Source organism: Anolis carolinensis, chromosome 1, assembly GCF_035594765.1.
Source record: "Anolis carolinensis isolate JA03-04 chromosome 1, rAnoCar3.1.pri, whole genome shotgun sequence".
NCBI classification, from domain to species: domain Eukaryota; kingdom Metazoa; phylum Chordata; class Lepidosauria; order Squamata; family Dactyloidae; genus Anolis; species Anolis carolinensis.
In genome coordinates, this window is record NC_085841.1 from 125027448 (window position 1) to 125043811 (window position 16364).

Here is a 16364-nt window from a genome sequence, read left to right on the forward strand (position 1 = left end):
GAATCTATTTTTCAATACTCAGTCAGTACACTCTTTATAGCCAGAAAATAACATCTACTATAGACCATAACTGATCAATAGATACACAGAAGACACATTTTCTCATGACCAGTTTACTTTAGCAGTCCCCTGACAGGGTCTCCTCAAATGTTGTAACAGAATGCTCTAACTCCCAAGTATTTTATACTTCCCTACTCAATGTCAGTATGCTAATAAAGAAGACAAAAACATTGTAGCACAATCCTATTGCAACAACCATAATGAGGCAGAATCTGAGCTTTTGATGTATCTCTTCTTTGAACTTCTTTAGCTTTGAAATTTACACAAGTTTGCTACAGGAAAAACATACACGCACACTAATTATCCAGAGGGAATGATACCAAATGGGGGAAGATGAACTTCCTAGGAAACATGTTGAATCATTTCTTTGGCTTTTATTTATTTCACCAGAGAAGATGTCAGATTTCTGCAAAGGAACTTCCTTTCTTTTGCCAAGAAGAGAAAGGCATTTGGCTATATAAAAACAGATTGCAATTAATTTCAAAAGACAGTTTAGTCATACCTTATTATGGGTCTGTGTTTGTCCAACCAATATTAGGATATTTGATGAGATAATAGATAGGCAGAAATTAATTAGAATTATTGACCTCTCAGATCTGATGTACCTGTCCAAATAAAAACACACAATGAAAGGCTTTCAAAATGCATGGCATATCAGTTTTTGAAATTCTTATTAAAAACAAGCCATTACTGACATTGATCATTCTTTAGTGTTTTCAGTAACACTTTGAACATATAAAGGCTTCAGAAGTCTAATCTGAACCTTAAAACCCACACTTATACATACAATTTTAATTTGCTCTGTCCGTGTCAACAATAGCTAATTACAGCATTGCACAAAGAATGAAAATGAAGCTCATATATTTTAGAATATTCCTAAAACCTCATTGTATTTCATGTGGGATACAAATATCATAATTCTTCTCCGTGGACTGTGCTTACAGGTGGGACCTGTAATGGAAAACATATGGAAGACACACACTTGACTTAGATTTCAGGGATGGCCAACAAATAGACCCTTTCAGATGTTGCTAAGCATCTCAGTTAAAGAGCTGACTCAGAAACAGTCTCACTTGTTTCAGAAGGTCATACAGAGATCTAAAAGACGAAAATGGGGAAACAGCTTCCTGAGCTGCTGAGGTCATAAACTATGGCCCTTGCTAATATCTCATATAGTTTGCTGCCACACTAGCAGGGAAGAAGAGCTAAAGGGGATTCAGGACTCCAACTTGGTTGCTCCCACCAGTACTGCTCTCTCTCATCTTCATCTATTTGCCTTTGTGACTGCAATCTCCTACCAGTATTTTAGGAAATGGCAATAACAAGAAAGGGCATTGTCACTCATTTTTACAAACGTTTAGTAGGGTCAGGTGGACAAGATCTTCGTAACACAGATCTAGTCCCCAAAGAAACGCCACCTTTCCTTATAGTCCTCCAAGACTGAAACATTCTACTCTTTAATGTTACACCTCTATTGGGTTTTCTATGGGATGCCCTGGACATGCCTGACTGGAGTGCCCCCATAATTATGAAGCCACTATGGCTTGATGATAAAACACAATGATAAGAAAAGGGTAGCTTATGTGACAAAGCACATTTTTATCTCATAGACCATTATCCAGGGGAAAAATGACCTCTGAAAATCCAATTTTGTTTTTATTGTAGATAGGATTTCCCCCCTAAACTTGAGAAATTTCATATTTATTCTCTCTTCTTCATATTTATGCTCTACTGCCATTAGTGCACATTATAGTGCAGTCATTACTTGTCAATTTTCAACACAAATGTGCACATGTGCACACACACACACACACACACAGAGTAATTGAGTATAATGTTGATGGAGATAAATACAAACAGGTTATTTTTAGCCTGGTCTTATTTTTACCTGGTCTTATTTTTACCTAAATAATAAGGTTAGAAGATAGTGTGTAATATCTTTATTACAATATTTCAGTTGTTGTTGTTAAAGCATTGATTTAGATAAATATGTAATGATGTGTTTTCACAGTGAGGTGTGGGTTGGATGTGTGTGTGCAGATTTACTGTGTAAATGGGAAGCGATTTATGTGGTCCACAGTTTATGTGATCTGATTATATAAATATATTCCTTTCTGCATTTTTTTCTTATGCAACAAGATGAGTATTGAAGTAATTATTTGTCTTTGGAACTTTTAATAATTCAAAGAAGTATCTACTTATTCATATATCACAGAAGAAGGTACCTCAATCTCACCATCTCTTCTTTCCATTCATTGTTTGATGCAATTTTTCTTTCTAAATCAGTGGTTCTCAACCTGTGGGTCCCCAGATGTTTTGACTTTCAACGCCCAGAAATGCTAACAGCTGGTAAATTGGCTGGGATTTCTGGGAGTTGTAGGCCAAAACACTTTGGGACCCACAGGTTGAGAAACACTGTATTACACTGACTATATATTACATTGCTCTAAATGGTGATGGCTGGGCTCATTTCAGTTGGATATCCAACATGACCTTTTTTTCTGGAAGCCAGTTTACACAGTTCATTTTGTGTCTACATGTTAATCCTTGAAGAGGCACTCAGAATGTGAATGTCATGTATTAGTGAACATTTCATCTTCACAAAGGAACCTCACTGTGTATAAGACATTCTTTTGTGCAAAAGTATCCATGGGAACACTTAGAGATCATGGGCTTCAAGCAAAGGAGTGTGTTATGTGAAACCAGGATGAAAGTTGTTGAGAACCCTTTGAGTGAGGAGCAGGAGAAACATCTGATTGTGCCACTGAATCAATAGGATCAAGGATCAAGTTAGAGAATAGTGGGAGGGCTTTGGAGTGTGGTCACTCAGCTGCTTCTTTTTAGGGGAAATCCCTTATCAAAAGTATGATTGTACAACAGTCACCCCAAATCAGAACTCCATAATGTGCCATGTTGGATATCAAGATCTCTTATGGGTATATGCTTCTGAACTGAAAAGGAAGGTCCACACATGCTTCTCCAACATAAATGGAAGAAGGAGTCTTTGGAAGTGGGAGGAACTCCAGTCTTCATGCTAATTACTTCACAAGATCAAATATCATGGATGCCAAAGATGAGAAAGTGGGGGGGGGGGGGGTTGGGAGGGAGGGGGGCACCCAAGTAAGAACGGAAAGTCTGTGATCCTAATCAGAAATGTTCCCAGATTCCATGATCTGGTTGACAACTTCTTCACAGCAAGGGTGTTCTCAAATTATTTTAAAAGGACAAGCTTTTTTGTTCTTCCCCTCTTCCCAGCTCAAAATCATGGTAGGTTTCTTTAAAAACTGCTCATCAATTACCTACCTCCATAGTGCTGCATAGACAACTGCTAGGGTGATCAAAGCCAAACATGAAAGGCCACTGCCTACTATAAGGGTGACTGAAGGAGTACCAGCTGATTCCATGATCTGTGGATCGTAAGAAATATCTATCAGATCAAACCACATTCCAGCAACTCACAAACAAAACCAAAACCAATGAAATACACATCTAACTTGGTTAGAACAGCTACCTGCCCATAAGCCATCACTTCACCTTTCTTTAGCTTCACTTTGAGCATGTAATATTGCAGGGGCCCTGGCACTTACAGAATACCAAGATATTATCTCTGTTGGTCATTTTATCCCACCAGAAAAACAAGGCAAAAAATAAGATAAAAAGAATAGTGAAGATTAGTGAAGTCTTATTGACCTTAAAGAGCTCCTTAGCTTACAAAATAAACACAATAAAATAAAAAATAGATTTACCTCTTTGATAGCTAGAAATATTTAGAAAGCAGTGCTAAACCAATAAAATTTGGTTTATTCTGACAAAGAAAATGCCATCCAATTTCTTTAGCCAAAATCAAAAACTAAACTTTCTGACTTTACAACAACTTTGTCTTAATACCAGCATAAATGTTCCATGTGTCTTTTATTCAGGTAATTTTAAAACAAAATAAAAATAAAATAAAATTCATTCATTACTTGAAAGACGGGACCACTAAAACAAAGGTGCTTCGAGCATTTAATATTTATTGGAATTTAAAAAAAATGACCTTGAGGTAGGAAAACCTTTTTTCATGCTGTTGAATATGCCCCAAAGCCTCCTCAACATGCCTTCTTAAGCCAGCACACATTTCACATCAAGGTTTTTTTTCTTGTTCCAAAATGTACACGGTACAAGCTAAAGCTAACAAAACAATTAGACCTCCAAGTTTGCAGTGATATGCTGCTGGATTGAACAGTGTGCTGCTGAAAAGATGCCTCAAGGCTCCAGTATAAATTACATTTTATCAAGATATGATTTGTCATCCAGGCACAGAAAAAAGGGTCTCTCTTGCCCTGGATTTGGGGTTTATTTCAACCAAACACTGTTTGGATGTGCATTTAAAAATCTATTTCCTTTATGCTTGAAAACCAATTTAACAGGCAGTCACAAAGAAGAACTATCCAACAAGCGATTATACTTCGGAGTTCCTACATTATATATATATATATTCCTTATTTGAGGCAGATTAGATTTCCTTCCTTATAAGATGCCAATAGACAGCACAGATGCCATATATACTGAAAATGCCCAGTGCAGAGCTGCAATCTGTTTCAACCAGAGTCGCTAGCTCCTTCCTTCCAGTGTCAAAAGCAGCAATAACTACCGTAAGAAACATCCTCCCACATGTATTTGAAAATGAAAAATCTGCAATATTATACATTCCGGACGCTAAGTTTTCTCTGTGAAAACAGGACTTCTGGGCATCTTGAACTGCTCAGGATGAGCAAAATCCCAAACCCATCCTCAACTGAGCCAGATCAAAGAGAAAAAGCCAACCTGCAACGCTTCTATGCCATTCCCCGATGCAGACCATCTTCCCAGAGTTAATACCAATGTTTTATCCCCCTTTCCTTCCTTCCTTCCTTCCTTCAAAAACCCCCAGCCTTTGCTTCCCAGACCCTCCCCTCCCCTCCTGGCTTTGTGACTTACTATTTCTCGGGGTTGCTGAGCCAAAATGGCGAAGGTAGAGAGTCGATCACATAAGCATTTCGTATGGGATGCATCGGTAAGCACGGTTTTACATCCTTGGCTGGACCAGGTTCCCAAAGAGTCGTTCCTGCAAGAAGGAGAGAAGGAAGGAAAGAGGGAGGGGAGGAGGCAGGAAGGAGGGAGGGAGGGAGGGAGGGAAAGAGAGAGAGAGAGAGAGAGAGAGAGAGAAGGAGAGAAAATGGGGATAATTAGGGCTGACGGTCAGTGATGCCGCGAAGAAGACAACATGCACTTGAATTGGGAGCCCAGCCTACTGTGGGTTCCCGGGCAGACGCGGTTCTACTTGTTGTTGAATAGGACTTAATTTAGATGCCTCTCCAGATGTACAGTAATGCAGGAGGGAGGGAAGGAAGGAGGGGAGGAAGGGCAGGAAGGAAAGGAAGGAAGGAAAGGAATTATGCCATGCCAAAAGCTCGTGGCACACCTTTCTGTTCAAGGAGAGAGAGGAAGGCAGGCAAGGAGAGGGAGCTGTCCAGCGCTGGAGGTGCTGAAAGCGCGGCCCAGGGTCCCCCTCCTCCAGAGCTCCCTCGCGCCCTGCTCCGAAATGGCGGCAAAAGGGGGGAAAGCCCTCATTGGTGGGGGGAGGGTTGAAACAAAAGACCTCTGTGGCTCCCTCCTCCCTCCCTCCCTGCCTGCCTGCCTGCCTTGAAGCCCCCTTCCTTTTCCTCCACCCGCCAGGCTCTCTCTCTCCTCCTCCCCCCGCTCTTTCTTTCTTTCTCTCTCTCTCTCTTTCTTTCCTTCTCTCGTTCTCAGGGGCGCAATGCAATGCGGAGGGCGCTCCAAGAGCCCCTTCGCCGACGGAAGAGAGTCCTTTCCAGAGGGAGAAGAGACTGAGGGACACACACACACACACACACACAGAGGAGGAGGAGGAGGCGGGCTGTTCCTCTTGGGGGACTTTTCGGGCTCAGCCCTTGCGGATTTCACCCTGGAAACCAGCAGCAGAAGCAGCAAAGAGGGCGCTTCCTCCTCCAGCAGTCCTTCCTCCCCCTCCCCCTTTTTGTTGCTTGAGCTCCAACTCTTTCTCTTTTTTTGGCCTGTTAGTCCACTCCCTTTTGGGTCTCCTAAGATCCAAATCTTCCCAGTTTTTGCCTGCGCTTCCCCCACCTCCCCGCCTTTTTGCTTGAGCTCCAAAGTCTTCCTCCTTTTTGGGTTGCTGAGAGTTTTCCGAGCTGTATGGCCATGTTCCAGAAGCATTTTCTCCTGACGTTTCGCCCACATCCATGGCAGGCTTCCTCAGAGGTTGTGATGTATATTGGAAACTAGGCACGTGAGGTTGATATATTTGTGGAAGGTCCAGGGCGGAAGAAAAAAAAACCTCAAGTGTTAATGTTGTAATTAATCACCTTTATTAGCATTGAAAAGCCTTGCAGCATCAAAGCCTGGCTGCTTCCTGCCTGGAGGAAACCTTTGTTGGGAGGTGTTAGCTGGCCCTGATTGTTGCAGGTCTGGAATTCCCCTATTTCAGGGTGTTGTTCTTTATTTACTGTCCTGATTGTAATTTTTTTTTAAAAAAAAATACTAGTAGCCAGATTTTGTTCATTTTCATGGTTTCCTCCTTTCTGTTGTAATTGTCCACATGCTTGTGGATTTCAGTGACTTCTCTGTATAGCCCGACATGGCGGTTGTGGAGTGGTCCAGCATTTCTATGTCCTCAAATAATAGGCTGTGTCCAGGTGGTCTAGTTTCTAATATACCTCTCTTGCTTAGTTTCCAACAGACCTCACAACCTCTGAGGATACCTGCCATAGATGTGGACAAAATTTCAGGAGAGAATGCTGCTTCTGGAACATGGCCATACAGCCCGGAAAACTCACAACAACTCAGTGATTTCGGCCATGAAAGCCTTCGACAACACATCTTCCTTCTTTTTGTTGCCTGAGGTCCAACTCTTTTCCCCCTGAGCTCCTTCCTCCTTTGTTGTTGTTGCCTGAGCTGCAATTTGACCCCCAAGCCACGCTTTTACCTGAACTCTTCTCCTCCAACTCTCTCCTCTTTCTTTCCAAAGCCGCCCTCCAAGCCTCCTTCCTTCCTCCCTCCCTGTGTGCAACGTGTGAGAGTGGGCGGGGAGGGGGTTTCACCAGGGGTTTTCTCATCCTTTCGCTGTGAAACATACACGCCCCCCCCCCCGCCCCGCCGCCGCCTCTAATCTCTCCCTCCGCCTTTCCCAAAGCCCGCCTGCGCCTCCTCCGACAGAACAATGGAAAGGAAGTCAAGCCACCCGCGCTGCTTTCCTCGCGTGGGAAGAAGAAGGGACGGGTCTCTCTTCGTGCGGATCCAAGGGGGTTGGGAGCCCCCCCCCCTCCCGCGGTCAGAATTTGCCTTAAAGGGAGACGTCGCTTTCTTGGAACCCCAACCGGGAGCGAGGCTTCAGGGGTTCGCGTGAATCTGCGCCTCCTCTTCCCTCGCCTGCCTTCGCCTTTCCAGTGCCAGGCTCCCTAGGCAGATAGGGCGCTGGGACTGCCTTTGGAGGGCAAAGCCTCGCCCCACTTGCTCAAGAAGAAGGGGAAATTGGCCAGGAGGGGAAAGGAAAGCGAAGGGATTGCAACCTTCAATGGGATTTTGGCCTGCATAAATAGGAGTCTAGTGTCTAGATCAGGGGTCCCCAGGCTTTTTTAACAGGTTCACAGTCCCTCAGACCATTGGAGGGCCGGACTACAGTTTTTAAAAAAACTATGAACAAATTCCCATGCACACTGCTCATATCTTATATTGAAGTAAAAAAAAAAAAGGAACAAATACAGCCTCAATGTTAATAATAATCATAATCATAATAAAAATAATAAAGAGGGTTGGAAGTGACCCCTTGGGCCATTTATTTCAACCCCCTTCTACCTTTGTGCACCAAAGGCACAAGCAAAGCACCCCCTGACAGATGGCCACACAGCCTCAATCTTGCTAATAATAATAATAATAATAATAATTTAAAAAATCACACAGTCCTAAATGCTTGGGAAGTGTTCAACTTGTGATTTTGTGATACAAAATCCAGCATATATATCTCGTTTGCTGTGTTATAGTGTCCTTCTGTCAATAATAATAATAATAATAATAATAATAATAATAATAATAATAATAAGGATTGGAAGAGGCCCCTTGGGCCATTTAGTCCAACCCCCTTCTGCCTTTGTGCACCAGTTTAGATTAGGTATGGGCAAACTTCAGCCCTCCAGGTGTTTTGGACTCCCATCTTGCTATTAGGAGTTGTAAGAGTTGAAGTCTGAAACACCTGGAGAGACAAAGTTTGCTTATGTCTGGTGTAGATGCAAACCTTAGCAGGGGACCCTTCTGTATATACAAGACAGCCCCAAGATACAAACAAGATAGATTCTGTAGATTTGTTCTAGAGTTGAATTTTTTATGTAAGTTGGAACAGGTACATTTTAAAGTGTAACTCCAGTCATATATAGTCTGGAATCACACATTCACTCACACACACAATAGAGAGAGTGATCTTTGGATAACAGGATTGGTCATAAAGCTTCAGTGAGACACCTTTTCCCCATGATAACTCTTTCAGGAGTTAATTTCCCTTCCAAGGGGTAGATTTCTCTCACTTATTTATTTTTATTTATTTACAGCATTTATATTCCGCCCTTCTCACCTCAAAGGGGACTCAGGACGGATCACATTACACATATAGGCAAACATTCAATGCCTTTTTAACATAGAACAAAGACAAGACAAACATAGGCTCCGAGCGGGCCTCGAACTCATGACTTCCAGTTGTCTCGCCCGCGTTTTTAACTATGAGTCATCGATGCACTTGGTGAACCAACCTGGACACATCATATTATTTGGAAACACAGAAAAGCTGGATCACTCTATCAACCACCATGTCAGACAACACAGAGAAGCCACTGAAACCCACAAGCATGTGGAGAATCTCAACAGAAAGGAGGAAACCATGAAAATGAACAAAATGGCTACCAGTATTTTAAAAACTCTAAAATCAGGATAGTAAATAAAGAACAACACTCAGAAGACAGAGAATTCTAGACAAGAAACAATCAAGACCAGCTAACACCTCCCAACAAAAGATTCCCCCAGGCAGGAAGCAGCCAGGCCATTCAATGCAAATCAATCTGGCCAATTGCAACATTCACACTTGCCTCAAGCAGACAAAGAATTCTTCCTCCCATCCTGAACATTCCACAAATATATCAACCCCACTTGCCAAGTTTCCAACAGATCTCACAACTTCTGAAGATGCCTGCCATAGATGTGGGTAAAACGTCAGGAGAGAATGGTTCTGGAACATGGCCATACAGCCTGGGAAACTCACAGCAATCCCTATGAGTCATTTGTAAGTCAGATGTTTGTAACTCTGGGACTGCCTGTATTGTGCACTTCAACATGCCCACTTCTTGTAATACTGGCCTTTGACACAACTGCCCATTCAGGCTAACATTTGGAGTGCAAAGCCTTTCATTGCCCAATGAAGCTTATCCAATCTTAAACACACACATTCATGCACAAATTAGAAGCCTCTCCTTTTCAACCTAAAGCGAAAGGTGGGTGCAGGACAAGTTGCCAGCAACCTCTGCTATCGATCAACCTCTCCTGTTACATTTATTCCCCCCCCTGTGAATCTTCTCTTGTTGTGACACTCTGTTAAAGCACAAATGAAATACATTTATCAGAGGTGATTAAATATTAAAGAAGAGGGGAGCTTGAGGCAAACTGACAGGGCCTAACACACAGAGGCAGTGGGATTATCTGTTTGAAAATGCTCCTGTGTGGAAAGTAAGGCAGAGCTCCCTCGATTGGTATAAGGTTAGAAAAGATGGGATGTCCTGCTGAATGGCTGCTATTGCTAAACATGAGACCCAGATTATTACTAAATATTGCAGTAGTTGGGGGTGCAGCACATTTCACAAGGTCAAGCAGAAGGAAGTGGATCACTCAAGGAGGTGATTTGAACTTCAGAAGGGATTCTACATTCTGATAAGTCAAAAAATCAAGACAAAAAAAACCTTCATTGTATTCATGGATTAATGTGAGTATTGTACATTAACTTCGATAGGAGCCACCCCCTTCTCCAAGTAGAGTGGCAAAAAGCAAGAGCTTAGTCCACCTCGAGATAACCTGTAAGAATTATCCACACTTCTACTGTCTACAAGATGGCACTGCTTCTGGCTTTTTCAATTGCCTGGGTGGGGTAGCAGCGTTTGTCAAGGGCGGCTGGACCCTTGAGGCAGCACTGATGTTTTCTTCTCTCCTTATACATGGGTCATATTAAAATCAACAATTGTTGCCCCAAAACCTATCCTCAACTTATACATAAGGTTGATTTATACATGAGTATATATGGTAATGCAACCTGGGGTGCAAGATTGCTTTATCCTACACTTAAGAAACACAATGTATTGGCACTCCCCCGCAAACCTCCTTGGGCACAGACAATGTTTTGCTGACAAGTCTTGGAGTCTTCAGTGTAATTTTTCTCTCTGCTATGGTAGACTGGACACTTCCACCCCCTCCCTACAGTCATCCTTTTAGAAACAACTTGCTTGGTAGCACAGAGCAGGAGAAGTGTTGGCTGTGCAGAGTTATTCTGCAATGCTTTGGTTAAACACTTTAGCCAAGCAAAGGTCTAATTTACAGATCACTTTAGTGGCATGGTTTTCTTTGCAAAGCCACTTCTTCAGGGCCTCCTTTATGGTCTATATGGTAAATTTGGAGATAGAAAATTTCTGTGGTTCCCAGCCCCCCTTTCCTTGATGCCCTAAACACTAGTATATTTTGCTTGATGGTTAATTCTACCTTGTACTTTTCTGCTGTGCCTCATGTCTAAGACAAGGAAAATCAGCGTATTTCTCCTGCTTCAAGAGAGGCTTTGAAATAGGTGTGGCAGTGGTCGGGAAAATAGCCCTGCTATGCAATCAAGGAAATAAATTTGGTATAGAACTTCAGCAAGTTTACAACAAAATATGGGGTCTACTATCAGGGGTTTGAAGCAGTAAGAATGCTGCAAAGGTATCAGAAACAAAGCCAGCTTAGATAGGTTTCCGCTGACATGAAGTCTAGTTGTGTCCGACTCTGGGAGTTGGTGCTCATCTCAATTTCTAAGCAGAAGAGCCGGCGTTGTCCGTAGACACCTCCAAGGTCATGTGGCTGGCATAACTGCATGGAGCACCGTTACCTTCCTGCCGGAGCGGTACCTATTGATCTACTCACATTTGCATGTTTTTGAACTGCTAGGTTGGCAGAAGCTGGGGCTAACAGCAGGAGCTCACCCCACTCCCCAGAATTGAACCACCAACGTTTTGGTCAGCAAGTTCAGGAGCTCAGCAGTTTAATCCGTTGCACCACCGGGGGCTCCAGAATACGCGAATAATGTAAAAAAATGTCTTTATTCAGTATGAAGAGCAAGATTACTGCATTCAATATTAAAATGATGCCATCTTGGTCCATAAGATTCACAATGGAAAGTAAACATTCAGTATTTTAATACTTAAATGGAACTGTATAATTCTTAAATGGTTCCACAGAAAATAGCAATTTTTGTACATAATTTTTAGCATGGAAAATATTTCTGTGCAGACATCTTGTTTTCTATGGAACCATTTAATAATTTTACACAGTCCAAATCCTCCATTACAGCATCTTCTGTACAGAAAACAGCATTTTCAGTATAGGGATTTCTATTTCTGCATGTGAATACTATTTTCCACTCAGAATAAAATCTGTTTTCTATGCAAAACAGCCATTTGTGGAACTGCAAAGATTTTAGTCTGTGCAGGATTCTTTTCAATAGGGTTTCACAAACTTGAAGTGCACTTTTAAAATATCATTTCAAATATTTCTGAATAGGCAGTAACAAATCCCTTCTGAGTATTTCTTGCCTAAGAAAGTCCTTTGAAATTCATGGGGTTCGCATGAGTCAATAGATAACTTGATGATAAACACACACACATTTCTTGCTTGCCTTCTTGGAATATCTGATGTTAAAATGACGAAGATTGGGGATTATATATGAGTCTTGTTGAAACATTTTGAGAACAGACATTTAGATCTTAACACATTCAGTTTGAAGGTCTGAAGAGGGTTTCTCTGCAGAGTCAGTTGAATTCTAAATCCAATTATAAGTTTCTACAAGACTGGCAAAGTAAAGGAGATTTCTTGAAAGAGTTCAGCCATCTAAATACATTTGACCCAAGCCTCTGAGAATCCCTTTTGAGGTCTTCAAGGTGAATATCTGAATGCCTCAAGAATGATATTTCTACCCCTCCCATATTCAAGCAAATTATTATCAATTGTTTATGTCTCATAAATTGTAGTTTGAAGAAGAAATTTTTCATTTGGAAAATGGTAAAACAAAATCATGGCAAGTCTTGCAATTTTTAAGTGCACTTGTGAAAACATAAAAAGTTAGTCCCACCTGCTGAATAAAATGAGAATAGCTAAGACTGTGTACTAACAAAATTAGTTAATTTAAGCTATACCAACCGGAAAATGATAAGATTAACAAAGACAAACACCCCAAATGGAAAATGTAACAAGTAAATTAATTTCACCTAAAGCTACTTTTAAATCTCAACATTTAAGTAGTTACTAGAATGAAAATGAGATCTTAAGGAAGGGATCTGTATAAGGAATTGTGTGCTACACATTATGCTTATGACAACATGTTAAAATAGCAACAACTCCTTTCATTTTCTGAACTTACTCTGTTTGTTTTCTCCTAATAAAAAACATTCTTGTCTCCAGTGTCTGGAAAAGAGACGCTTTTGAACTATGGTGTTGGAGGAAAATTCTGAGAGTGCCTTGGACTGCAAGTAGGTCAAACCAGTCAATACTCCAGAAAATAAAGCCTGACTGCTCACTGGAGGGAAGGATATTAGCAGCAAAGATGAAGTACTTTGCCCACATAATGAGAAGAAAGGAAAGCTTGGAGAAGATGATGATGCTGGTGAAAATGGAAGGAAAAAGGAAGAGGGGCTGACCAAGGGCAAAGTGGATGGATGGTATCCTTGAAGTGACTGGCTTGACCTTGAAGGAACTGGGGGTGGTGACGGTCGACAGGGAACTCTGGCGTGGGCCGGTCCAGGAGGTTATGAAGTGACTGAATGAATAAACAACAGCTCCCCCCCCCCTCCACAAACACTCAGAATGGGACTTCTTCATCTTTATGTTTTCATCCACATTTACATTTTCTATTATTTCATTCTCCTGCTGGATATGCACTCCTCTGTTCTGTTAAATCTCTACTTAGAACAATCAACCAACTGTATTTGGGATACACATTTTAGATTGAAATGAGACCTGGTGGGTTATTATGTTGCCTCTGAGCACTTTGTGTAGCACTGAGACAACGGCACCAAAACTGATCACATTGTAATGGCCAGACTATTCATGATATGCTTGCAGCCACGTTTTCCTTATTCTGCAGTATACAGGAGGCAATGTGACGAAGTATGCCCACACATGATTTTTCATGCTTACTGGAAATATGGGGTACAATGTCATATCAATTGCAGCACTGTTTTGTGTAATTAAAAATAATGATTACTATCAATGTGCTAGGCATCAGTGTAAAAAAACCTATTCATGTAGCAATGCACTTATCACATAATGCACACCAATTAGCACAATATTTTCCTCTGATGATTCCTTGCCAATATAAAGATGGGGAGGGGGTTAAGTTTTGTTTATTACCGAGTGGGTTATTACTCCCTTACTCATACTGGTGATTCCTAATTCCAGTTACTAATTATCTGAGCAACAGCACACCAATGTGCTTACAGGATATAAAACCTACCTTTATATGTGCTCTGGGTTTACTTTAACAGTGCATGGCAGTTGGCACAGCGTCTATTGTAGACAGATTATTGCTTTTTAAAATATTGTTTTAAAATAAAATCTACATAAAATAAAAATGAATATAATTTATAACAAAAACTACCAAATACTATACATACAGAATACAGACAAAAAGAGATATCCAACTTAACAACGAATCTACAAAGAAACCTAAATTATCTAAATATTAAACAAAAATTACAACAGTCAAAATGAAGAAAGAAATGTGACTTCCAACTATCCTTTCTGGGGATATATTTTAAAATCTTGTTATCTCACGTCTCCCTATATCTTGAAAATACACTCATATTAGACTCAACACTCAACTGTTATCAAATTATCCTCATTTCCCCTCCCTGCAAAAAGTCACTCAGAGGTTACTGATCATTTTTCTCCAGTCAAAATAGGCAATTTATCAATTATTCAGTATTAATAAACAAATGTCTTTAGTAGATAGTAAATCATTCCTATCTGAGCATATAATATTTTTGCAGCTGTTGTCATATATTGTAGTTTTCTTCCATGGATCCATTCTACTTGATCATTTACCAATCCCGAAGAAAATGTTCAGGTTCTAATTGAATATTAATATTTAAAATGTCTGTTTGAGGGTATGAGTTTGGATCCAATATTTTTAGTTGTCACAATGCCTAGTCCCTAGTCACAAATGCCCAGTCTCTAGGTTCCACAGAATATGTTACTCTCTTCACTTTATCCAGTACCCGGCCCTATCTATGCTGCTTGCACTGCCCCATGCCCAGCCCTTGTATATCCTGATCACACCCATTGTACTATGGCAACTGGGTTCGCTGAGTATTGTTACACTGACATTTTATATTCTTATGTTTTATTGAATTTGTGTTTAACTGTTTTGTTATTTTTAACAATGTTATTGCTTGATGGATTGTTTGTATTTGTGTCTATGGGCATTTTGTCCCATATGTAAGCTGCCCCGAGTCCCATGTGGGAGATGGTGGCGGGGTATAAGAATAAAGTTTATTATTTTTTATTATTTATATTTACAAAGCAACCCATATGATACAAGTACCTTCTTGTTTTTCATATTTCCAACATGTATTAGGAATTTCCTTATAAATCTCAGACAGTCTCTCTGGTTTCATGTACCAATGACACATTATGTTGTAAAATTCTCTTTGAGATAATAGTGTAAAGTAAATTTCAAACCTTTTAACCACATTCTGGTTGATCCTTTTGTTAATTACATCCAAAATTTCTGACACATCAGCCAGTTCCAATATGTCCATTAAATGAAAACACACCTATGTTCATCTACCTTGGAAGAGCTTATTCTTTTTATCTGAAGCATTGTCTCTTTCAGGAGGCACTGAAGTATGGCAGATCAAACAGTTTGTCCCTAAGGTTTGCAATACAAATCCCCGTCTTTACTTCTCCCACCCCAATTACCAAAGTATTCATCCACTAAAATAAATCTGCATATTTCTTATCAGTCAAAATTAACTCTGTGCCCAGAATAGGATTAATATACTATATAATACCACACTATTCATCTTGTCCTATTTTTAAAAAGGTTTTAGCAATGATTTGGCATAGTTTGGGCAAAATGTTCCTTTTTCTTAAGATACAGTTGCCCCTCTAATCTGACCCAGATTACTATGGTTTAAAACACCACCACCCCCAACTCAGGGCATGAAACTATAGGGAGGTCAAGGACAGATGACAGGAAATCTGTCCTATAAGGAACCACAAAATACTAACAAAAATTATTCAGTTACAGGGCAAATGTAGAGACTTTGCCAAATCCAAAGTATGAAAAATTACAGATGTGGAGATGCAGATGATATTTTATATATTAATTAACATGTTTGCTCAGCTGGATAGTCCATAATGTTCAAAATGATACCTTGCTACACTCAAGTTTCGTAACATTCTTCAGACTGTAACCCACATTATTTGATCTTTTCTGATGTTTATATGTTCCCAGATTAAAACTCTCCTCTCACTTCTAGGCATGTTTTGAAAGAGAGGAGAAAAAAAATCCCATCATTCAGTCATGCTGCGTTTGGCTTGAATCCTAACATTCTCACCCCATGAAAAAAAGCATTTTCTTTTCACAGAAAGAGTACTGTGCTTGTGGAACATATTCTTCCATTAGAATGATTCTCCTTTTTTGAATGCAAGCGTCTTCTATTAATGGAAGAAAAGATTAGGACTCAAGCATATACATCTAACAAAGATGCTAAAGGAATTCAAGGGGCACCTGATCTACACTGGAATTGCAATCTTGAATGCACCACTGGCACCTCACTGCAGACAAGCAGGCTGAAACCAAAAGCATACAGTACTGAATTCCAAAAGATCTTTAGTACGAGTATTAGGCTGCAATACTATACACTAGTGAGTTTATTATCTATGAAGGGGTAACATTTAAATTTTTTTTTCTATGTTGCTCAAACAGTCCCACTGGCTTAAGGATTGCATTCTTTGCATGATAAAGCAAA

At 40.4% G+C, this 16364-nt stretch overlaps 1 protein-coding gene across 5 annotated transcripts in view; it reads right to left on the minus strand.

Annotated features, from left to right (window-relative positions):
* The window catches only part of adgrb3 (adhesion G protein-coupled receptor B3), a 678053-nt gene that overhangs the window by 165329 nt on the left and 496360 nt on the right, over positions 1 to 16364 (minus strand). For all 5 annotated transcript variants that reach the window (XM_062969068.1, XM_062969070.1, XM_062969067.1 and 2 more), the window contains 3 exons: positions 5020 to 5146; positions 3364 to 3467; positions 563 to 665 (listed from right to left, as the gene is read on the minus strand). In XM_062969068.1, the coding sequence (XP_062825138.1) occupies positions 563 to 665; positions 3364 to 3467; positions 5020 to 5146 (334 nt within the window). The remainder of the gene's footprint in view (positions 1 to 562; positions 666 to 3363; positions 3468 to 5019; positions 5147 to 16364) is intronic.